General features: G+C 35.5%; 1 protein-coding gene across 1 annotated transcript in view; it reads left to right on the forward strand.

Annotated features, from left to right (window-relative positions):
• Positions 1-26,726, forward strand: part of CDC42BPA (CDC42 binding protein kinase alpha (DMPK-like)) — a 267,348-nt gene that overhangs the window by 131,375 nt on the left and 109,247 nt on the right. Inside the window, exons 11-15 of the mRNA XM_011975980.1 lie at positions 436-569; positions 7,527-7,769; positions 8,022-8,132; positions 16,062-16,309; positions 25,273-25,378. Coding sequence (XP_011831370.1) covers positions 436-569; positions 7,527-7,769; positions 8,022-8,132; positions 16,062-16,309; positions 25,273-25,378 — 842 coding nt within the window. The remainder of the gene's footprint in view (positions 1-435; positions 570-7,526; positions 7,770-8,021; positions 8,133-16,061; positions 16,310-25,272; positions 25,379-26,726) is intronic.

The following is a 26,726-nucleotide window of genomic DNA, read 5'->3' on the forward strand; positions in this document are numbered from 1 at the left end:
TTTGGAACCACCCTGTTAGAATCAAAATCATCTTACACAGTAATTTGACTAACATGAGCCTTAGGATGCTTACCAACACTGCAGTAAAACTTGACTTTTTGTTGTTGGTTGGGTTTCTTGTTGCTTGTTAGTTTTAAATTTTTAATTGGTCTGAAGGTGCTGTTTTTGCAAGTATTTTTTTTTCATGATGAATCTGTAAGGCATTTCTGCACATAAATTTTGCACATTTTCACACTGGCATACGTAATTCACCATCTTTACAGTGAACTGATAAGCATTTAATTTGTCAAGAGTCATACTGGTATACACTGTCTGTCAGTAGACCTAACACCAAATTCAAAATACTGATTAAAAAAAAAATTTAGTTGTTTTACCTTAGGTTCAATCATTTGCTTTTATACAGATAGTAAAAGAAACATTGTCTTTTGTTTTTAGAATTGAGTCATTTGGAACAGCAACTTGAAGAAGCTAATGCTGTGAGGCAAGAACTAGATGAAGCTTTTAGACAAATCAAGGCTTATGAAAAACAAATCAAAACGTTACAACAAGAAAGGGAAGATCTAAATAAGGTAAAATATGTGAATAGATCATTAAAGCTTTTTCTCTGTTTTGAATCTTGTATAATAAGAATACTGAAAGCATTCATAATGAATTACAATAATACATAGTATATTTTATCTTTTTAAAAGTTGGTTTAAAAATATAAGGATTATTTTGGTGTATGTCATTTGATGAGTAGCTAGTAATAAACTTTTAAATTGTTGAAGCTTGAAAGTTCAGAATCTTTTGTTCTTTTAGAAAGTTAATAGTCAAAGGACTAGATTAAAAGTGAATGTTATTGAAAAACAAACACAAAGAAATAAGAAAATAGTAGAATCTGTTTAGCATCTGTAGAACAAATTTAAAATACAGGCATATTTTCATTATAACTTACTGATAAGAACATTCTTAAAATATAATTTAAAATTTCTTTGGTTATTTGTTTTAAATGTCAGTTTTTATCTTTCAAAGCAGCATGGGTAAAAAAGCTAAAGCGATTTTCATAAGAACTTTGTATAACATTTAAACATTATTTTAAACATCGAGAAAATTTATTGATAGTTAAGACTCTGTAACATAGCCCAATAGGGTAAATAATATTCAAGCACTAGAGAAAATACTTTTCTTGAACCACATGCTGCTAAGCACTGTGACTTTCATTAATACAAAAATGTTGGGACTAATACTAGCCATTGCAAACAAGAAATCTGTAGTTTATGGCATAGTATAAGTTGTATTCAATAATGTAATATATTAATATAATGCACTGATAATATAGAATGAATGAAATCCCCTGGGGGAAGATTTGAAAGTCTTTGTGCCAGGAAAGAAATGGAGGGAATTAAAAATAAAACAAATAACCTTTAGCTGATGAAACTAATCAAAAGGACTAAAAGAGAACGCTATTAAAGAATAGATTGAAATAGACCAATACATTTTTACTTTCTTCTTAATGCAGTTTCAACCAATTTTTTGTATAGGCCCATTTAAATTCATTGCCAATTTAATAATATTTGTCATTTAAAACAGTTAGTGTTCTATTAACTTTAATAATATTATAGTAATATTAATGGTTTACCATTTTATATTTATTGGTAGGATTACTCAGCCAAATGTAGTTAACATAATGGATATTACGCTTCCTGCTTTCTCCTCTTCTGAGAGAGTTCCTTGGAAATCTAAAGAGAAGGATCTTGGGTTCTTCCTCTAACCCTTTGAAAAGAGGATGAAAATCTGACCGCTAGATTTATAGTGACAGGTAGTCACCAATTTTTAATGTTTTAGCATGAAAAATCCTTTTCATATATTTTGAGAAGACAATAGTGCTGACGAAAAGAAACAGATGATACCGATATAGGATTTTGAGTGATTTGCTTAATATCCTATAGGCATTAGAAAATGATTTTTCTCCACATTCCTTGCCAACACTTGTTATCCTTTGTCTTTTAAAAAAAAAATAGCCATTCCAATAGCTGTGAAGTGACAGCTCATTATGATTTTGGTTTTTACTTCTCTTATGACTAGTGATGTTGAATACTTTTTCATATACCTATTGGCCATTTGTATGTCTTCTTAGAGAAATGTCCACTGAGGTCCTTTGCCCATTTTTTGATTGGGTTAGCAAATATTCTGATTTTTTATAATGCCAAACTGTTTTCTAGTATACCAACTTCCATTTCCACGAGTAGTGTATAGGAGTTTGTGTTCATATTACCAGATTTATTACTTTTGGCCAATCTAGTCTAAATTGAGATTTTAGGTTTTAGAAAATGTTTGGTTGTGGTCTTAATGTGCATTTCTCTAATTACTAATGAGGTCAAGTATCTTCACATGGGTCTATTGTCATTTACATTTCTTTTGTGAAATATTTCTTAATATCTTTGGTTTATTTTTCTGTTGGGTTGTTTTTTTCTTACTGATTATAAGAATTCTTGGAAATATTTGGACATTCTTATCTTTTGTGAGTTATATGTGTTACAAATATCTCTCAGTGGCTTATCTTTTTGCTTTTAGGAATCTTTTTATTAAAAAACGTTCTTAGGATTATTGTGGCCAGATTTATCAATATTTTTATGGTTAGTGTATTTGCTGTCTTATATAAAAAAATCTGAGATTTTAAAAATTTCTCCTAAATTTTTATCTTAAAGTTTTAAAATTTTAGAGTCTGTATCTCAACTATGTTTTAAAAACTGTGAAGATGGAATTTTGATTAAAATTACATTTGATCTGCTGAGCATCGTGACTCATGCTTGTAATCCTGGCACTTTTGAGAGGCCGAGGCAGGAGGATCACTTGAGTCCAGGAGTTTGAGGCCAGCCTAGGCAACAACAGAATGAGACCCAGTCTCTACAAAAAATAAAAAAAATTAGCCTGGTGGTGCACGCCAGTCATCCCAGCTACTCAGGATACTGAGGCAGGAAGTTCACTTGAGCCTGGTAGATCGAGGCTGCAATGAGCCATGATCATGTCACTGCACTCCAGCCTGAGCAACAGAGCAAGACCCTATCTCAAGAAAAAAAAAATGCATTGAATTTATAGATCAATTTAGAGAGAATTAACATCATTACAATATTGTCTTTAAGTTCTTACTATATATATTTATTACTGTTTTTCTGAATATATACACAGATTATTTCCAGAATAGAATGGACTGTTATTACTTACATACAGCAAGGAATAACTACATGGCTCCCTTCTATGCTAAGTCTTACCTCAAGAGAAATACCCTGAGAGCTGGCAGGATAAAACCCTACACAGAAGGAATCTGTATTGTAAATGAGGAGCCTTGAAAACATTTATCCAGGTGTTTACATAGAGAAAAGAAGCAACTGCTTCCTGCTTTCTCCTCATCTGAGAGAGTTCCTTGGAAATCTAAAGAGAAGGATCTTGGGTTCTTTCTCTAACCCTTTGCAACATAGATAAATATTTCCACTGTAAATATAAGCCCAGAGTCTTCTGCTCTATCAAAGGAAGCCCCCTTGGTCTAGGCTCCTACTCTCTGCCACCCCACCTTGTAATGTAAACACATAACCTCCAGAAGGTAAATCTTAGTTTTCTCCCTGCTAAATCAGTTATAAGTTACTTTTTAAGACTTTCATTTAGCCCAGGTTTTGGTAAAATTTGTTCAGAAGGGACAAACTGCAAAAACATGAAAGTTTCTCTGCATTCCTAAAGTCTTTTTATTCGTAAACATATCGCTCCATATATTTAAAGTTCTTTTAAAATATTCTTCCATAAAATTTCGTACAGAAAAGACTTTCATTTCTTTCCTTGTTTTACTGTATTAGCTAGAACCTCAGTACAATGTTGACTAGAAATGATAATAGCAGGCATCCCCATCTTGTTCCCCAATTTTAAAGAAATTGCCTCTGATATTTCATCACTAATAATGTTTGCTGTAAGTTTTTAATAAATAATTTTTATCAGGTTAAAGAATTTACCTTCTATTCCTATTTTGTTAATAGCTTTTTATTTAGAATGGGTATTGACTTTATTCAATGTGCCCTTCTGTGCTCTATTGATATGATTATATGTTTCTTATCCTTCAATAAGTTGGTGTGGTGGACTACATTTGTAGACTTAGTTTCTAATATTAAGTCACTGTTATATTTCTGGGTTAAGCCCAAATTTCTTATAATACTGTGATAGTATAGATAACATTTATGTAGCAAATATCTGTTCTAATAGCACTGTTGTGAAAGCTTTACATATGTTAAATTATTTAATCTCCATCACAGCCCCATGAGTTAGGTGATATCATTATTATTCTCATTTTATGAATGGTGAGACCAAGCACAGAGAAATTAGTTCACTTGCTCAAGGTCATAGAAATAGAAAGTGGTGGAGCTAGATTTTTAGCACAAGGAGTTTAGCGCCAGACTTCATGCATATCTACTTCATAAATTTTTAAAAAGGATTTTCACGTTTCTTTTTATAAGTGAGATTGGTGTGTTATTATTTTTCCTCTTTCTTTTCTTTTCTTTTTTTTTTTTTGATATTCAGATTATACTGGTCTCATAGAAACAGTTGAATTGCATTGGTTCTTTTTCTCACGGACCAGTGAGTTGTTTATAAGTATCTTTTAAAATTTTCAGTGTATGGAGTTTTATTTTTTTTGTTGACTTCTAATTTAGTTGCAGTGTCATTACAGAACTTGCTCTACATAATATCTGTTCTTTGAAATCTACTGAGACTTGCTTTGTGGCCTAGCCTGTTCCATTTTTAAAACATTCAATATGTGTTCTTGAAAATAGTTTGTGTTCCAATTTAGAGAGCAAGCTTCTGTACATGAAGCTTGTTAATTGAGCTTTTCAGATCGTCTTTATATTCACTGGTTTTTTTGCCTGCTTGGTTTATCTATTAATGACTAAGAAATTAAAACTTTTCATTATAGTGATGTTTACCAATTTTTCTCTGAAGTTGTAACAGTTTCTTTTTAATGATTTTGAGACTATCTTATAGAATGCACAAAAGTTTAGGATAGTATTTCTTCTTAGTGTATTGAATTTTATCATTATGTAGTGACATTCCTTATCCTTAATAATACTTTTTCTATTGAAGTCAAGATTTCATTTATTAATCCAATATAATAGATGGCCTTTAACTGGTGATTACTAATGTATATGGATATGTTTCTACTATCTTATTTTTTGTTTTCTGTTTGTCATGATTTTTGCATGCTGCTTTTTATTTCCTTTCTTCCCTTCTCAAAAGTTTTTAGCTGTGGTAAAATACATGTAAGATAAAATTACCATCTAAACAATTTTCAAATGCACAGTTAATTAATGTTCAGTATATTTACATTCTTATGCAGCAGTCTCCAGAATTCTTTCTGTTTGCAAAATCATTTCTTTCTTCTTCACTGACATTTGTTGTTGCTGTTGTTGACATTTTACTTTACTCTCTAGTCTTTTGGTGGTTACTCTTGGCTTCTACCATGTGTATTAACCAAGTTTAAGTTGAAATTAAATATCTTAAAACTATTTCCCAGAAACAATTTAAAGAGGTTTAATTTTACAGATTGAGTATCCCTTATCTGAAATGCTTGGGACCAGCATTCGGATTTTGGAATATTTGCATTATACCAGTTGAGTATTTCTAACCTGAGAATCCAAAATCTGAAATGCTCTAGTGAGCATTTCCTTTGAAAATCATGTTGGCTCTCAGACAGTTTTGGATTTTGAAACATTTCGGATTTCAAATTTTTTGGATTCGGGATATTCAACCTGTATTACCTCTTTATAACTTTCTTTATGTGTTGTTATTGGCCAGTATTTTAGCTGTATCTTTTGTTTACTGTACAAAGTTAACATTTTTATAGTATAATCTTATATATACACTTGTTTACATTCACATTCACGTTAACCATTTTATTAGCTATTCATTTCTCTTGCATTAGATCTCTAAAATCATTTTTTTCTTCCTGAGATAAAGCTTTACTGGTTCCTTTAGTGCAGATCTGATTATGGTAAGCTCTGCCAGTTTTTGTTTATATGAAGCCTCAGACTTGAAAAGTAATTTTTTGGGTATATAATTTTAATTATCTTCTCATGTCTTTGAAAATATTTTACCCTGTTTCTGTTGCTGTTGTTACTTCTTCAGTTTATGTTCTTAGTCTAATTTTCCTCCTCCCACCTTATTTGAGGATGGGGAATAGGTGATTTGTCTTTTTGTCCCTCTGATTTCTTTACGGTCTTTTATTTCTCTTTGGTATTACCAAAGAGTGTTGTTTTTTGAACACGTCTGGTTAGGGTTTTTAATTTTTTTTCTTGATTCATAAATGTAGAGCTTCCTCTAGTGATTGATGCATGTCTTTAATTTTAACATTTATATTTTTTCTTCTTTTTTTTTTTTTTTTTTGAGGTGGAGTCTCACTGTATTGCCCAAGCTAAAGTGCAACTGAGTGATCTCACCTCACTGCAGCCTCAGCCTCCTAGGCTGAAGTCATCTTCCCATCACAGTAGCTAGACCTATAGGCGCACACCGCCATACCTGGCCTTTTTTGGTTTTTTTGGCATTGTTATTTTTTGTAGAGATGAGGTCTCACAATGTCACCTAGGCTGCTCTTGAACTCCTTGGCTCAAGCAATCCTCCTGCCTCAGCCTCCCAAAGTGCTGGGATTATAGATGAGACCAACTGGGCCAACCTTAACGTTTTCTGTTTCTAAATGTTCCATACAGTTCTTCTATAAATCTGCTTGGTCATTTTTAATAGCCTTTTGTCATTTTTTCATTTTTATTATTTCATCTTTTATTCCTTTAAACATTTCATATGTAGCAATTTTGTGTTGATATCTAATGATTTTAATACCAAGATACCTTTGATGTTTATTTTTATTGTTTTGTTATTTGATTGTGGTGCTTTGTTCTTTGAGTAATTTGGAATCTGTGATTGTGAGCTCATTCTTGTTTGTTCTTAATATGTGAAAAATTCAGATTTCATTGCAGTTCTTTCCCCCAAATAAAATCTGCATTTCCTTTTGCTGGGAGGCAGGTAGTGGTACTGCCCTGAGTCCACTTTAGCTCTCCTCTAAGTTTCTCACTTCAATTAGGGAGTCTCCGGTTTAGTTTCTGTCTCCTTGCTTCTGGCTTGAGGCGTAGCCTCCATGTCAAGGGCAATGCTTGTTTTTTATGAAAACAACCTCACAAATATTTATCAAATTTTACAAATATTTATTTTGACCATCATATCGTTTATTCCTAAACTTTTTCCTCATTTGTGGAAATTAAGGTACTATCAGGTTAAATTAGCAGTTCCCGTGCATTTACTGTAGTAGCATAAGGAATTGAGACCATATCAGGACACCATTCCGTTAAGAAGTAGTTTATTTATGTCAAGACACCATGCTGTTCAGAAGTAGTTTATTTTAATTTGTCCTAAGGTGAATAATTTTGGCTCTTCTTGACTTAATAATAGCTATTCTGATGGCCAAATTTGGTCTCTAGGTTGCAGAATTGGTAACTTATATTCTTTTTACAAAACTGTAGGAACTAGTCCAGGCTAGTGAGCGATTAAAAAACCAATCCAAAGAGCTGAAAGACGCACACTGTCAGAGGAAACTGGCCATGCAGGAATTCATGGAGATCAATGAGCGGCTAACAGAATTGCACACCCAAAAACAGAAACTTGCTCGCCATGTCCGAGATAAGGAAGAAGAGGTGGACCTGGTGATGCAAAAAGTTGAAAGCTTAAGGCAAGAACTGCGCAGAACAGAAAGAGCCAAAAAAGAGGTTAGTAGTCAGGCAAATTTTGTAGTGCCCATGGGATAGTGATTAAAGCTACTTTTTAAGACTAGTGATATCATATATGATTTTTTATTTAATATTTTTTAAAGTTATTTTTATAGTTTGTTAATATTATTTAATATGGATTTAAACATTTGAATTATCTTCCCGTTACAAGGTAAATTCTCATTGGGATAAATGTTTTGTTTGGAAAAAGATTATAACCATGAAATCTGCTTTTTTCATTCTGTTTTAAAGCTGGAAGTTCATACAGAAGCTCTAGCTGCTGAAGCATCTAAAGACAGGAAACTACGTGAACAAAGTGAGCACTATTCTAAGCAACTGGAAAATGAATTGGAGGGACTGAAGGTATCTTTTGACTTCACATTTATGAAGCTTAATTAATTTTCTTCTCTTTAGGCTTGTTAGGAGTGTTAGCTTATACACTGTATTCGGTGTGCAGTGAAAACTAGTCATTCTTCAAACCTAGTATTCATAATTCTCGTTCTTACCAGTAGGAAGCTGATACTGATTTCTTAATTATGCTGAAGAAAATGGAGGATATGTTTAGTGGGAAACATGAATCTGTCAGGAAGGAGTTAGAATGTTTATGAAGGACTGCCTGCCTACCCAAGATGTACTGGTAATCTGCATGGGAGTCATGGTTAGATATCCAGAACCTCTCTGTATCTCATAAACGACTCAGGAGAAGCTCAGGGGTAGCTTTGCAGACACTTGTGTTTGTTAGGATAAGATGATAATGATCATAGTCTTATCTCAGCAGAAGGTGCTTTGCAAGGGAAATCCTTGAGCCGTTCTGGAGTCAGACTACCTATTCTTAACTTCTTGCTTCACCAGTCACTAGCTGTGTAACATGTAATATTGGACAGAACGTTATGGGGCCGGGCACAGTGGCTCATGTCTGTAATCCCAGCATTTTGGGAGGCCGGGATGGGCGGATCACCTCAGGTCAGGAGTTTGAGACCAGCCTGACTAACATGACGAAACCCCATCTCTACTAAAAATACAAAATTAGCCACGCGTGGTGGCGCACACCTGTAATCCCAGCTACTCAGGAGGCCAAGGCAGAAGAATTGCTTGAACCCGGGAGGTGGAGGTTGCAGTGAGCCTAGATTGCACCATTGCACTCCAACCTGGACAACAAGAGTGAAACTCTGTCTTAAGCAAAACATAACAACGTTTAACCTCATTATATTTTAATTTTCTCATCTATAAAACTACTTCATGTCAAGAGTGCATACGTACATTTGTAAGCTGACACATTATAAGTGTTCAGTAACTGTTAGTGTAATAATGGTATCATGTATATTACAATGAGTGAATTAAGATCAAATTGACATGATATTTTTACCATACTAAGTAATAGTCTGAATGTGGTATCTGCCTTTTATCTTTTTTGACTCCAAACTTTTTCCATCCTGTTTCCTCTTCTATACCTGTCAGGCCCCATTTCACCTACTTCTTTTAGGACCATGCTTAGTCTACTGTCCAATTATCCATAAATGTAAGAATCGTACTCCTTAAAATCTACATACTCCTGTACTGCTTCTTGGAATTCTGTTAATACCTGTAGCTTAGCTCTTATTGTAATTATTTATTTGCAAATCTGTATATTTCCAGCTAAACTGTGACCTAGCTTATTGAAAATACAGACAGGTATATTGTTAATTTGGCCCTGGCAAAGGACCATATATTTAATACTTGTTTAATAAACCTGTTAAGTTAATGAATGAATCATGTGGTAGAATTGGTCAGAACTTACTTTTTCTCTGACAATTGAATTTCAGTGGTTGCAAGTCAAATTCCTTTGCTATAAATGGAAATATAAACTCTTGATTTTATTCTTGTTTTTGTTTTGGGAGTTTGTTTTAGTTCATCATGAATTCGTAGTCCTGGTTACCTTTATGAAGTAGAGATGTGTCTTCTATATACACCTGTACCTCTAGAGCAGGATTAGTATATAGAAGTAATGACATCACCATCCCAGATACTTTTCAGTCAGGGCCTGCTTTGTTTCCAGCACTATTCTAGGAGCTTTGGGTGGTAAGAATAATAAAGTACAAACTAGAATCTTAGGCATTATTTTTATTTGAGAAAATTGAGGGTCAGAAGAGTTAAATATTTTATAGTCATAAGTGATAGAGTACAATGTAAACCCAGGTTTTCTAACTTTCATTCACATATTTTATCTAATAGTTTGCTTTTTATTTTTTTCTACAATAAACATTACTGCATTGGAAACTGTATCATGTTTACCTACTTGCCAAACACATCTCTGTGTCGTCTATAAATTTGAGATAATATAACACCTACTAGTTAATGCATTTAACATGTATAGGCCAGAACCTGGCACATAGTAAAGGGTTAAAACATATTTTGGCTGTTTTAAAGATAGTAGGAATCTTCACTTCATTGAGAATACTTTTGACAGACTTAAAGAGAGAAATAGCCCTACAAAAAGAGTTAAAGACTTCAATATCTCACTTCCAATAATGAATAGAACACACACACACAAGGTCAATAAGGATATTGAGGTCGTGAACACCACTATAACCAACTAGACCTAACAGATACAGAGTCAGCCCTTCATATCCATGAGTTCTGTATTCGTGGATTCAACCAACCATGGATCAAAAATATTTGGAGGAAGAAAATTAGATGGGTGCATTTGTATTGAACAGGTACAGATGATTTTTCCTGTCATTATTCCAAAGGTAAAAACTGCTTATATGGCATTTATATCACATTAGGTATTGTAAGTACAGATCATCACGTTTTAATCAGCCACAGACTGCATATACAACAATGGTCCCTTAAGATTATAACGGAGTTGGAAAAATTCCTGTCACCTAGTAATGTCTTGATGATCTTGAACCTGTGTAAACCCTATATTAATGTGTGTGTTTGTGTCTTAATTTTTAACAAAAACATTTCAAAAGTAAAACAAAAATTTTACAAATGAAAAACACTTATAGAAAATGGATATAAAGAAAGATAGCTGGGTGCGGTGGCTCACGCCTGTAATCCCAGCACTTTGGGAGGCTGAGGTAGGTGGATCACTTGAGGCCGGGAGTTCGAGACCAGCCTGGCCAACATGGTGAAACCACGTCTCTACTAAAAATACAAAAATAAACTGAGCGTGGTGACACACGCCTGTAATCCCAGCTACTCTGGTGGCTGAGGCATGAGCATTGCCTGGACCTGGGAGGTGGAGATTGCAGTAAGCTGAGATTGTGCCACTGCACTCCAGCCTGGGTGACAAGAGTGAGACTCTGTCTCAAAAAAAAAAAAAAAAAAGAAAAAGAAAAAGATACATTTTTGTACATCTGTACAATGTGTTTGTGTTTTAAGTGTTACTACAGAAGAGTTCAGAAAGTTTTAAAATAGTAAATAGCTTATAAAGGTACAGTAAGCCAAGTTTATTATTGGATAAATAAAATGTTAAAAATAGTGTAGCCTAAGTATAAAGTGTTTATCAGGTCTCCAGTAGTGTACAGTAATGTCCTAGGCCTTCACGTTCACTCACCAGTCACTAACTCATCCATGCCAACTTCCAGTCCTGTAAGCTCCGTTCATAATACTTTACATGACATACCAGTTTTTATTTTTATACCATACTTTTGTGCCATATTTATACGCAACATATCATTTTTTGTCTTTTATATCATATTTTTACTGTATCTTTTCTATATTTAGAGACACAAGTATTTACTATTGTGTTACAGTTCCCTGCAGTATTCAGGACAGTACCATACTGTACAGGATTGTAACCTAGGAGCAACAGGCTATACCCTATAGCCTAGGTGTATAGTAGACTGTGCCATCTAGGTTTGTGGAAGTACAATTTATGTTCACACAAGGACAAAATCACCTAATGAGATGCATTTCTCAGAACATATCCCTGTCATTTAGCAATATGTGACTGTTATCTAGAGGTGATTTAAAGTTTATGGGAGGATGTGTGTAGGTTGTATGCAAACACTGTACCATTTTATATATGAGACTTGAGCATCCATGGATTTTAGGTATTCAAGTAGGGTCCTGGAACCAGTGCCCTATGGATACTGAGGGACAACCATGTATAGAACTTTTCACCCAACAACAGCAAAATGTACATTCTTTTAAAGTACACATGGCAGATTCTCCAGGATAGACCATACGTTAGGCCAAAAAACATCTTAGTAAATGGAAGAAGATTGAAGTCGTATAAGGTATCATCTCCAACTACAATGAAATGGAGCTAGAAATCAATTACAGGAAAAGAAAAAAACCTGGAGTGTTCAAAAATATGTGGAAAGTAGTGAACACACTCTTAAGCAACCATAGGTCAAAGAATAAATCACCAGGGAAATTAGAAAATACATGAATGAAAATGAAAATACAATACACCAGAACTTACAGGATGCCATAAAGGCAGTGCTGAAGAGAGAAATTTATAGCTATAAATGCCTGTATTAAAAGGAAAGGGAAGAAAGTAAAAATCAGTAACCTAACTTTATACCTTAAGGTACTAGAAAAAGAAGAGCAAACTGAATCCAAAGATAGCAGAAGAAATGAAATAATAAAGATTAGGGCACAGCTAAATAAAATAAAGACTAGAAAATAATAGAATCAATAAAATGAAAAGTTAGTTGGTTATAAGTCAACAAAATTGGCAAACCTTTAATTAGACTGACCCCTTGCCAATAAAAAGAGCTAAAGAGGGAGAGACATTGCAAATCACTAAAATCAGAAGTATAAGGGAAAATTTTATTACTTACCAACAGAAAACAAAAGAATTATAACAGGAACAACTGTATGCCAACAGAGTAGATAACTAGATGAAATGAACAAATTCTTAGAAGGATACAAATAACCCAGTATGACTCATGGCAAAATAGAAAATCTCTGCAGACCTGTAACAAGTAAAGACATTGAATCAGTAATCAAAAACCTTCTGACGGACCCTCACGCACTCCACAACCCCATTCCAGCAGCTTATTAAAAAAAGACAGTCAACCTTCTGATAAAGAAGAGTCCAGGACCACACCAGTTCACTGATGAATTGAACCAAACACTTAAAGAAAAATTAACACCAATCCTTCTCAAACTCTTTTTTGAGAAGGCACCTGTAGTCCCAGCTACTCCGGGGGCCAAGGCAGGAGGATCACCTGAGACTTCGGAGGTCGAGACTATAGTGAGCCATGATCAGGCCACTGCACTCCAGCCTGGGTGACAGAGTGAGACCCTGTCTCAAAAAGAAAGGTACTTGAGACTTGAACTTAAAATAAATTCACCCAAGTTGCAGGCTGCAAGATCAACACACAGCAATCAGTTGTGTTTCTATAAGCCAGCAACGAACAATCTGCAAAGAATGTTAAGAAAGCAATTCCACTTAACAATTGCGTCTGAAAGAATAAAATACCTTGAAACAAATTTAACCAACTAAAAATGACAGAACATTGCGGAAAGGAATTAAAGAAAATCTAAATAAATTGAAAGACATCTCTTGTTTATGACTAGGGGAATTTAATATTGTTAAGATGCAGTACCTAAAGTTATGTACAGCTTCAACTCAGCCCCTATCAAAATTCAGAGTCTTTTTTGCAGAAATAAAAAGCTGATCCTCAAATTCATATGGAATTGCAAAGGACCTGGACAGCCAAAACTATCATAAAAAAATGGACAAAGTTGGAGGATTCGTACTTCAGAACTTATTGCAAAGTTACAGTAATCAAAACAATGTGGTACTGTCATATACATAAAACTCTCTGCACAGTAAAAATTTTACTTTTTAAAGTATTTTCAGCAACCATGTAACCAGTTTATCATGCATCCCTTAATTTTTATCTTGTTTCTTTTTAAAATTGTAGAAGATTTGTTGGTTTTTCTCAGTGTTTCTTCTGTCGCTTCAAAGCTTGGCTTGTCCTCCTCTCAGAGTTTTGATAAGTATTTCATTCTGCTTTCTTTTGGATGTTTGTTGGGTCTAAAAATAATTAACTGTTTAATCTGTTTGGAGTTTGTTTTGCTAAATGGTGTGACATGAGATTCATTTTTGTTATTTTATTGCTAGCTGGTGATTCCAATTTCATTTATTAATCATTACCTTACCTAGTGACTGAAGATGTCTCATATATTGAATTAAATTATTTTGGGAAGCAGATCTGTCACAGTGATACTTTAGTGAAGAGTTATAGTATGTTTTAATATTTTAAAAGTGTATTTTCCCACTCACCCCTTGGTATTTTCTTTGACATTTTTATTTTTACCAGTTTATTCTTATCCACGGAGTAGAAACATGTCTCCGTGCCCTTCTATCCCCACATTTATAAAGAACTTTTAATTAGAATTATGTGGAAGATAACATGAAAAATATTGAATACATGTCCATTTAATCTTCCCTTTTAAATAGTTTGTTTCAATACTTTTAGGTTTTTTTCATATAAATCAGAAATTTCTCACTGTTATTCTTCAGTTAACAATGAAATTTTTGTTGTTTATTGCTTATTTTAATATCCGGAAGTATTGATTTGTGTTTATCTTATATGCCATTGCTTTACTCTATCGATTCTAACACATTTCACTAGATTTATTTGTGTTTTCTAGGTGAACAATTAAATAGAAATGATAAAGATGTTATTTTTCTTTACAATATTCATATTTTTAACTATTTTACATGTTGGTGAGAGAGACTGTTTTACATGTTGGTCTGAAATGAATGTTGCATAAGAGTGATAATGGAAGACATCCTTTTTGTTGATGTTTCTGAATTTACTCAGTGTATCTCTAATGGCTCACCATAAATAGTATTTGGATAGCTCAAAATGGATACTTTTAAATTAAAATAATTACTGTATTATTTTTTATGTGATGGTTTTATTGTGGGACTTAGGGTAGTATTTGGAATTATTACTGGATTTTATAAAATGCTAGTAGGGGTACATTCTGAGATTATCCTTTGGATTTTAAAATTTAGTCTATTAAAATAATTCATTTTATGACACAGTTATTAATAAGTTTGCTGACATTAAATTATCTTCAGTGCCTGCAGTAAAACCTATTATTTCTTGGTAGGTTTTTCTTTTTTACAGATGGGTTAATATCATTTTCATAGCGATGCTTAAGAGCAAGAATCTGCCTTGCTCTGGTTCTTCTCAAGTTAAGCAGACTTTTGCATGTTAGGCTGCCTAATAAACCACTGGACAATCTGGATCTGGCACATGAAAAATATTTTTTCGATGAATGGTTAATATTGCACTGGACACACCAGGGCTATTTCTCTGGCCCACATCACTTCCTTTGCTCTTTTTAAATTATATACTTCAAATATGAAGGGGTCAGGGTATTTTTCCTTCTACTTTAAGTCAACTACGCTTACCAGTTTTATTGCCCTTATGACTGACTTCAAAAAAGAATACACTGACCTCTAGATCTTGATTCTTTGTTGTCCCTAAACTTAAGTGCATAGGTTCTTTTAGTTTTAAAAGTTTTATTGCAACTGGGGAGACAGATAAGATATAACAAATTAATGACCTTTGGAAAATTACAAAGCTTAGGAAATCTTACAGTCATAATCTGTAGTCTGTATGTTTCTGTTTACCCTTTAGGCAGTACCTGGAAGAATCTTTGGACTTTACATTTTCTTTTCTTTCTTATTACTGAGAGGATATTTCAGCCTTATTTCTAAAAAGGTAGACTTCAACCCAATTTCTTCTCCTTCTTAATCATATCTGAAAGTGAAGAGACCTACCTTTTTTTTTTTTCTAGTGTAGATATGAAGGAGATGTTAGTTTAGACCTTTGCCATTTCTCACAGGACTGTTGCGAAAGGTTTCTGTCTTTATTTTTGTACATTCTACTCTACCATTCCTTTGCCCATTTTAATTTTTTTAAGACGCAGATGTCCTTAAAACTTTTTATCAGTTCCTCTTCAGATTTAGGATGCAGTTAGATTTTTCTCTCACTCTATATACCAACAATAATTCTAAATAAATTAGAAATTTAAATGTAAAGCAAGAAATCATGTAAGTCCCGGCTAAAAATTTGACTAAATATGTAATCTGTGTGTGAAGAAAACTTAAAAGTAGCAGCAAAGACAGACTATTAAGGAATGTAAACTGAGGAAAATATTTGCAATATATAGCAGACAAAAAGTTAGTAGACTTTATATAGAATTTTATTTTTGTTAAGATGTACAAAAAATGCAGTTACATGAATACTCATTTATATTACAGAAAGAAGTTATTTAATATTTTATTATTCTTATAGATGCACTAATCTTTAGTTATTACTTCTATAGCAAAAACAAATTAGTTACTCACCAGGAATATGCAGCATAGAACATCAGCAAGAGATAACCAAACTAAAGACTGATTTGGAAAAGAAAAGTGTCTTTTATGAAGAAGAATTATCTAAAAGAGAAGGAATACATGCAAATGAAATAAAAAATCTTAAGAAAGAACTGCATGATTCAGAAGGTCAGCAACTTGCTCTCAACAAAGAAATTTTGATTTTAAAAGACAAATTGGAAAAAAACAGGAGAGAAAGGTAAGAATCACCTTATTTACTATACAGTAAATACTTATTGAGTACCTGTTTTGTGTCAAGTATTGGAGATACATAGACAATAAACATATCTTAGACCTAAAGGAGACCAAAATCAGGATTGGCAAATAGTAAATTATAATATAGCATGATAGAAAAGCGAATGGGATGATAACTATAGGAGTACATATAGGGAAGGCACAAAAGATAACTTTGGTACATCTAGGCTTTCTGAACAAAATTACTTCTAGCTCGGCATGATGGCACACACACACATACCTGTAATCTGAGTTACTTAAGAGGCTGAGGCAGGAGGCTTACTTGAGCCCAGAAGTTCAAGCCCAGCCTAGGCAACGTAGTAATACCGTATCTCTACCAGGAAAGAAAAAGAAAAAAAAAAAAATGATAAACTTCGAAGCTGAGATATAATTAGTGAGAAAGAAGTAGCTAGGGAGGAGTGTCCAGGGAGGATGTGCTAAGATCTAAAGGAAAAGGAGGACTTGCCACATTCAGAAAATGAAAGATGTTTACTATGACTGAAACATAAATAGATGGGAGTGGTGAGAAATAAAGCTGGAAAGTAAAATAGACGCAAAGTCATAACAGAGTACAAGGCATTTGCACATTATCCTCAGGCCATTGAAGGAAGAGGACATGATTATATTTACATTTTTGAATGACCACTCTTGCTACTGTGTGGAGAGTGAAGTGGGAGGAACAGTCTGAAGGTACGAATCCAGGTTGGAGAGATGAGGTGTGGGCCTCAGGTGGTGATAGTGAAGATGGAGAGAAGTGGATGGATTCCATCTACTGAGAAGATAGAACCTGGAGAACATAATAAGCAGCTGTGAGAAATGAGGGAGCAGAAGAAATTGTCAGTTATACTCAGCTTTCTGGATTTCAGGAAACTGAATATATGTTGCTATCATTCTCAGCTTATATTGGAAGCCCGAGTTTATTCAGTTTGTTGCATTTATTCATTCAGTAATATTTTTTAACCTACCGTGTGTGACACACTGTTGTAGGGACTGGTACAAAAAGACAATGACAATGAAAAAAAATTCCTGTCCCATAGAGCTTTCTATAAGTAAAACATAGAATATATCAGATAATGATAAATGCTAAGAACAAAAAATTAACAGGGAATAGGGTCTATGAAGCATTCGGGGGAGGATTAAATTATATAAATACAGGATGGCCAGGAAAAACGATACTGAGAAGGTGATTGATTTCTCAGTTAAAGACTAAAAAAAGGTATTTATACAGATGTATGAGAAGAGCATTCTACATGGAGAAGAGTAAGTTTTTTTACAAAATAGTGAGGAGGCCAGTGTGCCTCAAGTAGAATAAAGGGAGAAGAATAGTAGAGACAAGTGAGAGAGGCAACAGGGGCCACATCATGTAAAGCCTTGAAAGTCATGTTTAGTGGATGCATAGTTTCTTATTCTGAGTAAAACTATTGCAGGAAATTACAGTCGTGCATCGCTTAACACCAGGGATATTTTCTGGGAAAGGTATTGTGATGTGATTATATATAAGATTTTTTTTAAAAAAAGGGTACACCTATATAAGGCACTTACCATAAATGAAGCTTACAGGACTGGAAGTTGCTCTGGGTCAGTCACAACTACAAGGTGTTCAGGGACAGTTACACACATGGAATTGTCATTTCCTATAACAACAATGCCTTCTTCGGGAATACTTCCTGAAGGACCTGCCTGAGGCTGTTTTGCAGTTAACTTTAAAAAAAAATATTAAGTAGAAGCTGTATACTCTAATGATAAGAAGTATAATATAGTAAATATATAAACCAGTAACGTAGTCATTTATTATTAAGTATTATGTACTATACATAATTGTATGTGCTATACTTTTATACTGCCAGCAGCGCAGGTTTGTTTACACCGACATCACTACATACACGTGAGTAATGCTTTACGTTAGTACTTTAAGACAGTTACAGTATCACTAAGTAATAGGAATTTTTCAACACCACATAGTGTTCCCATAAGATTATAATAAAGTTGAAAAATTTACACAGTTATGGACTAATACATTATGGACTAATGGCAGTCCATAGTTGATCAAAATGTCATTATGCATTACATGACTATATTGTAGAATTCTGAGCAGAAAAGCGACGACTGATTTGTGTTTTAACAGGATCACTCTGAATAATAGGTTAAGAGTAGTCTGAATTAGGTAAGAGCAAAAGCAATGAGACCACTTAGAAGACGACTGAAGTAATCCAAGCAGATGACAGTGGCTTTGGCCTAGGGTAGTGGCAAAAGGGATAAGAAGGGTTTGAATTTTAATGATCTTTAAAGGTAAAGATAGCAATGTATTGGTGGACTAGATATGATATGAGGGAGAAAAAGGAAGACTCAAGAATGATACTAAGGTTTTTGGTCCAAGTGGTTGGAAGAATATATTACTAGAAAGGACGACTACAGGAGAGGCAAGTTTGGGATTGGGAGTATTATCAAGGGCACATTTTTCCCCCAACAAGACTCTTTCATAAACAGAAAGAGCTCATTTTAAGCAGTTACAGTTGAGATGCTTATTAGACATTCAGTTGGAGATGTCAAATAGGCTGATGTATAGACCAGCCTGGATTTGGGGGAGGGAGGTAAAATCCTGAGAATATGATCACTTCCATGGCATTTAAAGCTCTGAGACCGTATGAAAACACTTAGTGAATGGGTATAGATAGAAAAAAATTTCCTAGCACTGAGCCTTGGGGTACTCCAATTTTTAGAAGTTGAGAGACGAGGAAGAACCAGCAAAGTGGATAGAGAAAGGGCAGTGAGAATGACAGGAGAATAACAGGCAAATTTAGTGTCCTCATGTTGGCAGCGGCAAATCCATATGCATTTGCAGCAACCTCAGTTCTTGCCTCCTCAGAATAAAGAATTAGACCAAGGGGCATAAGACAGAGGGAGAGACCGAGGCAAGTTTTAGAGTAGGAGTGAAAGTTTGTTAAAAAGCTTTAGAACAGGAATAAAAGGAAGCAAAGTACACTTGGAATTGTGCCAAGTGGGTGACTTGAGAGATTCAAGTGCATGGTTTCACCTTTGACTTGGTGTTTAACCTTTGACTTGGCATGCTTCTGTGGAGTTGCATCCCTTCTCTGATTCTTCCCTTGGGGTGGGCTGTCCGCATGCACAGTGACCTGCCAGCACTTGGGAGGGGCTGCATGCACAGTGTGTTTACTGAAGTTGTACACGTGCTCACTTGAGGCATTCTTCCCTTGCCAGTCTAGTGCTCCTAGAAGAAGGTCATATGCCACCATTTAAACTCCACCATTTTTTCTCTTAGTGTATATGCTTGGAGCCCACTTGCCTAACTCCTGAATCTTATTGGGAAGCTGCTGATCACATTTCAGGTGTTTCTATCTAGTGGGAGACTGTCTTTTCCTGTCACCAGGTGTGATCAATTATTATTTTAGAGACAGTTTAACAATCACCTGGCCATCACCTGATGTGGCCATTCCTGGTTGGGGGTGTGGGGGCAGGGGGTCCCTCCTGTCCTGCTTATGTCTGCCTGACTGCCTACTGTAACAGCGGAAACCAAGTGAAGAAAGCACATAAAGTCTGTCAGCATGTCAAATAAAATGAGTTCTGAATCAAGTGAGATAAGGACTAAATAATGGCATTTGAGTTTAGCAATATGAAGGTCATTGGTGACTTTGATAAGAACAATTTTAGTGGAAAAGCAGAGGCAAAGACCCCACAGTAGGATTAAAAGAGACTGGAAGGAGAGCACTTGGAGACAGAACATAGAAGTAAAACTATTGTTACTTGGAGTTATCACACAAACAAGCAGTGAAATCAGGTAATAGCTAGAGGAGAAATTATCTCAGAGAAGATATTTTGCTCTTTGTTTTTGTGTATGTGGTTTTCTTTTTAAGATGGAAGAAATAACAGCATGATTGTAATCTGATAGAAATTGTCTCATAGATGATTGGAAGAGAGAGGAGAAGAGGAAAGTACTAGAGAAAAGTACTTGAGTACTTCAGGATGTTCATAATGAAGGGATTGGCCTTACTCAGTCTGTTTTTTTTTTTTTTTTTTTTTTTTTTTTAACGTATCAGAAGAGAAGGTAGAGTATATTGATGTAGATAGGGGTGGTGGGAATTTGTGTTGAGCTCTCTTGTTGAGTTGGGCATATTGAACTTGCAGTGCTTGGAAGATGTCTTTGTGGAGAGGTCAAGTCAGCAGTTTGAAGGCCACAAAAGCTTCAAATGTAGATTCAGAGATCATCAGCTGAATACATAAATAAAACCAACTAGTGTCATTGATGAGATACCTCAGGCAGCATGTGTAGAGAGGAAGAGACAGCACCTAAGACAGAATGCTGAGGAGCATTGGTATTTACAGGAAGGGTAGAAGAGTCACAAAGGCAGCCGAAAAGAAGCCAGGAATGTAGACTAAAAACTAGTAGAGCATGGGATCCCTGAAGTCAAAGCCAGACAGCATGTCAAGAGGGCAAGAGTGGACAACACTGTCAAAAGTGGCCAGCAGGTTGGATGTAATCACAGTCAGGCCAGTGTTGAGTTTTGAGAGAGCTGTTTTCTTGAGATGGTGGAGGCAGAAGCCAGATTTCGGTGTGGAGAGCAACTAAACCATGAAAAAGTGGTTACAGAAACTGTTTCAGGATGCTTACCTGTGAGTGGGAAGACAAGGATTTGGGAAATGAATTGTAACACAGGCTATGGGGAGAATTTGTTTATTTTTAATATGGAAGAGACTTAAGCTTGTTTAATGCTAACAGGAAACAGGAAAAAGAGCTTCTGTGTTAGGGAAGCTTCCTAAACATAACTAAATTTAACATCTGTCTATAGATAATAGTGAAGTGACACATTTGCTTGGAGATGGAGTTTAGTTTATTTTCCTTGAATTTGTCATTTAAATTATAATTTATCTTCAATAATGTTATGTAGGAGATTTTTAAGATTACACTTTTAAGATCAACCATTTCTTATATTCTTTGTTCACCTGAAAGCAATCATATATAATTACCCAGCCTGATCCACATGGAATTTCATTCATTGCTAACATCCTGTAGCATCCATCAAATTGCTGTAGATATAAACCTGTTTGTCATATAATACAGTCTTCAAAAAACTTATTCCTTGCTGGGCACAGTGGCCCACGCCTGTAATCCCAGCACTTTGGGAGGCCAAGGCAGGCGGATCACCTGAGGTCAGGAGTTCGAGACCAGCCTGGCCAATATCGTAAAACCCCATCTCTACTAAAAATACAAAAATTAGCCAGGCACAGTGGCACGTGCCTGTAATCCCAGCTACTCGGGAGGCTGAGGCTAGAGAATCGCTGGAACCTGAGAGGCGGAGGTTGCAGTGAGCTGAGATCACGCCACTGCACTCCAGCCTGGGCTACAGAGTGAGACTCTTGTCTCAAAAAAAAAAAAAAAAAAAGTTTATTCCCCTTTTTTCCTTAGAAGACTTTTTATGTCTTATTAAAACTGTGTTTACTTCTAAGGGTAAATAAGTTATCATGCTCCACAGAACTATCATTTTAAATAAGCTTTGTAATATTAAAATAATAATAAATGTGTATGTATGTAGATGTAGGAAGGAAGGAAGGACTGAAAGTATTGATAGAACTGTTGGAAATTTAATTGAACTTTTAATACTATCTAGAGTTGAGAACAAGGAATCATTTTGTGGTTCATATATCCTCCTCTTTCCCCTAACCTCTCCTTTCACCACACTTTCTAGTATATACATAATCAAATAAGGTGAGCATAGGAAGTCTACAAATCACAGACGTTTTCCTCAGATTTCTAAATGAAACACAAATAGATGTTATTAAGCATATGTTCATTGAATTCATTAAAAGTAAATGAGTGTGATTTTTAATTTTAAGGGAAAGGATGAGGATTTGGAAGCATCAGGCTATAATAAAGCAGGTGGTACAATAGCCAATCTGGAATACTGTTATTTTTAATAAAATCAGGCAATGCAATTCCATTCTGGCATTTTCCACTGTCATTGTAGACTGTCATCTGGGACACCTACCATAGTGTTTCTCCAGGATGCTAGTGCCCTCTCACTGGTGTATTTATTAATGCCTTGGTGAAAAGACTGCTTTCTAGGTGTTCTGAAGTGGGTTCTTCGTGGATGGCTGACCAGGTTGCACATAGTGGGTCCACTCTGACATTCTCATCTCCTTGAGCCAGTAATGCTCCAGCTAATTGACTGTAGGCCACTATTGGGTCCGAAGTCCAAGCTTCAATTACTCAGCCTAGCAGTGAAAAACTACACCTGAATGTTGAGTCAACACATTAAACCACAAATCCTAGATGAGTATGTGCATTTGATAAATTTGGCTGTATTTAATTTTTTATTTACCCACCTTGGGGTAACACCCTTCTGACCTGAAAGAAGAAGCTGAGGCACAGGATATATTTAAAGAGTTTGCTTGAACCAAAGTGAAGACTGCTGCCAGGAACACACTTCCAGGTTACCTTGAGGAGTGCTCCGTTAGATCTTTGTTACAAGTAGGTTTTTAAAGGCAAAAGGAGACCAGGGCTGGGCTGATACAAAGTTGTTTGACAGGGGTTTTCATTGGTTTACAAAATAACATTGATAGCGTGTGAGTCATGGTGTCCAGTGTATGGCATTTTATGGCTACTTGGTATCAGTTTAGAGCCCACATAGCAAGTGGCCTCAAGAGGTGATTATTGAGCTCAAGGTGGGAGTGAGATGTGACTGCTCTCACATTTTAAATACCTCTCTGGGCCTAATAATTTAAATGGTCTCACATTCCTCAGATAAAAAAAGTTTTCTTTCTCAGCTCTTAGAATTCATTTCTATATGCTGCCCATACTCCTTCCAATATAAATTGGCAAAATCCTTTAACACCTTCATTGCTTTTATATCTAGTCTCTGCTGTGATCTTAACTGTCATCATAGGCCTGAAGACAATGACAAGTGATTGGGTAGGTGTTAAAGATACTTGGCCTCCCCTTTCGGGGTAACTATTTCAGGTGAAGTTAATAAATGCTTTATGCAAAAACAGGCTGGTTGCCTCAGGTTATAGCTGCTGTGGGGAAAGGGATGAGATTGCTTCTACCTGCAGAGGTTTGAAGGGATATGAGGGTTCAGAGTTCTCAGCACTGTCTTTTGCTGCCCAGAGGTTCCAAAATGTTGTCCAAAAGACACAAACTGAGGCAAAATTAATATAGAGTTTATTTGGGCCAAGGTTGAGGACTGCAGCCCAGGAAACACAGAGAAGTGCTCCAGAGAACAAAAAAGAGGCTCAGGGTTTTAAAGAAAGACAAATCAGGAGAGGGAACATACAAAAGTCTTTTGTCAGGAATTCTCATTGGTTTGCAGAAATAACATTGATTAATGATTGGATGTATATTGTTGACCTATATAGGGTGTGAGTAATGGTGTCCAGAAAATGGCATTGTTGGGTTAATTTATAGCTATTGGTGACGCTCAGTCTGGAGTCCACATAGCCGGTAGATTACTTAGCTGAACTGGGAGAATGAGATGTCACTGCAGTCACATTTCAGTGCCTCTCTGGCCGTGCTAATTTAAAGGGGCTCACATTTCTCGTAAAAAATTTATTTTCTTTCTCACATCTCATGTCTTGGGAACTCCACTCATTCTGAATCCACACCCTTAGCCTAAGAGGTTTGGTCAGCGTTGTGCAGATCAACATTTTGCACCTTCTGATGGGATGCACTGAGAGACATCGTCCTTGTGGTATTCCAGCCAAAAATGAATTCTGTGGGACTAGTCATAAACATCAGATGACCCCAGGATGAGTGTCACTGTACTCAGTTAGAGACCTGTACATTATAAAACTGTTGTGAGTGATAGGGAAGACTGAGGAACTGTTCTAGACCAAGGGAGATTGAAGAGATATGACTACTAAATGCAACACATATTTCTCAGTTGGATCCTGGCCTTGATAAGAAAAGGAGACATTGTTGGGATAACATGAATTGGGTCTGTGAATTCAAATGGTAAGTGTTCTAGTAATGTTGATTTTTTAAATTGAGAAGATTGCTTCATGATTATGGCAGAGTGTCCTTGACTTTGAGAGAGACACACTGGAGTATTTAGGGGTAATAAGGCATAATATCTGCAGCTAGCTGCCTCTCAGTGGTTCTGAAGAACACTAATGAAAGTAATGGAGAAAATACAGTAAAATATTAACAATTGGGGAATCTGGGTTAAGACGATACAGCAATTCTTTGTACTATTCTTTAACTTTTCTATAAAACTGAAAGTATTTCACAGTAAATGTTTTAAAATTTCTGAACTCATATAAATTCTAATTATGAACAAAATGTTTGGAATACTATCGTTAATCAAATTGATAACACTAGGAAGTGACTCTGGCCTAATATTAAATAAGGGCCCAGCAACTTTGTATTTTGTAAGAATATTGATCTCAAACTAATTTGCCTTTGGATAGAACATAATGAATGTGAAGCAGATGGCAACTATTATTTTCATTTTGGTCCATTATCAACCTTGATGAGACCTTCTCTGACTATATAGAGTGGCCACCCTCTCCCAAATACTATTTATTGCATTACTGTATATATATATATATATAATTTAGAACTTACTCTCTGAAATTAGTTCATTTTACTCACTTTTCACTGGCAATCTGCCTCTACCAGAATATAAGCTCCGTGACAGCAGTAGCTGTGAAGACCTACAACAATTTCTTGGCACCTAGTAAGTGCTCCATAAATATTTGGTAAATGAATGAACAAATCAGTATTATTGTAATATAAATTCCTGGAACATGCTTTCACCAGGCCTGTCACTACTTATAAACAAGCTGTGTTCTCTGGGGACAATATTTCTGCAGTTCAATCTGATATTTTATGTTTTATGTAACTATTGGAAAAATAATTTCAAGTTTTCAGTTGACCTTTAATTCCCTTTTTTCCTTTTGTGTTTTGAATTGTGTTAGTCAAAGTGAAAGGGAAGAATTTGAAAGTGAGTTCAAACAACAGTATGAACGAGAAAAAGTGTTGTTAACTGAAGAAAATAAAAAGCTGACAAGTGAACTTGATAAGGTGAGTGATTTAGTCTCATATTAATTGAGTAGTACATGCTAGATGTTCAACACTGATAGGAATTGTGGATATAACTGTGTATTTGGCATACATTTTTGTTTAATAGTCTTTCTTCTGAGTTATATTGCTTCTATGATATATACAATTCTTTGTCGTATTCTAAAGAGACAGTTTTGCTTATCTCCTTTTATTCTTTGTCCCATTTTTGGTTTTTTTTGAGCTTCTTATTTATTTCACTTTCCATCCGTATTAGTCCATTTTGGGGTTACTATAAAGGAATACCTGAGACTGGGTAATTTACAAAGAAAATAGGTTTATTTTGGCTTATGGTTCTGCAGGCTGTACAGGAAGTGTGGTGCCAGCATCTGCTTCTGGTGAGAGTCTCAGGAAGCTTTCAATCACAGAAGGTGCAAGGGCGAGGGAGGGAGCAAGAGAGAGACTGGGGAGGTGCACACACCTTTGAACAACTGGATCTCACTGAGTGAGAACTCACTTATCACCAAGGGGATGGTGCTAAACCATTCATGAGGGGCCTGCCCCCATGGTCCAGTCACCTCCCACCAGGCCCCACCTACAACACTGGGAATCACATTTCAGCCTGAGATTTGGAGGAGACAAACATTGAAGTCATATCACCATCCGTTCTCTTTCTTACTCTTTTCTTTCATATATTCATCATTTGCCCTGTCATGGATGGCTAAGTTCAGGCCACGTTAAGTCTGGCCCTTGGCAAGAACAGGGACAATTAGGCCAAACCTGGAGAAATTGTAACAGCTGATTCATATTCACAGAGGAGAACTGGTAAAGCTAGAAATGATACCGGAGTAGGTGATAATCTAAGGAAACCATCTCAACCTAATTTCTAGCTTGAATACAGAATCATGTATTGAACTGAGAAGTAGCCATATTCATGAACAAAATTTCAAATACTTAAAGGAATTTTTTTCCACTTAGCATCTCAAATTTCTCAACTTCCCACCATTCTGCATTTCTTGTGCTAATTCCTAACAAGCAGTTGTAAAAATCCTAATATTAACTAGAAGTTTATTGTTTGTTTGTTTGTTTTGATACAGTCTCACTGGGTCGCCCAGGCTGGAGTGCAGTGGCATAATAGCTCACTGCAACCTCCGCCTCCTGGGTTCAAACAATTCTCCTGCCTCAGCCTTCTGAGTAGCTGGGACTACAGGCCCACACCACCACACCCAGCTAATGTTTGTATTTTTAGTAGAGATGGAATTTCGCTGTGTTGGCCAGGCTGGTCTTGAACTCCTGACCTCAGGCAATCCACCTACCTCGGCCTCCCAAAGTGCTGGAATTATAGGCATGAGCCACCATGCCTGGTTGCATG

This window comes from Mandrillus leucophaeus, unplaced genomic scaffold (genome assembly GCF_000951045.1).
Source record: "Mandrillus leucophaeus isolate KB7577 unplaced genomic scaffold, Mleu.le_1.0 Scaffold1605, whole genome shotgun sequence".
Taxonomy (NCBI): Eukaryota; Metazoa; Chordata; class Mammalia; order Primates; family Cercopithecidae; genus Mandrillus; species Mandrillus leucophaeus.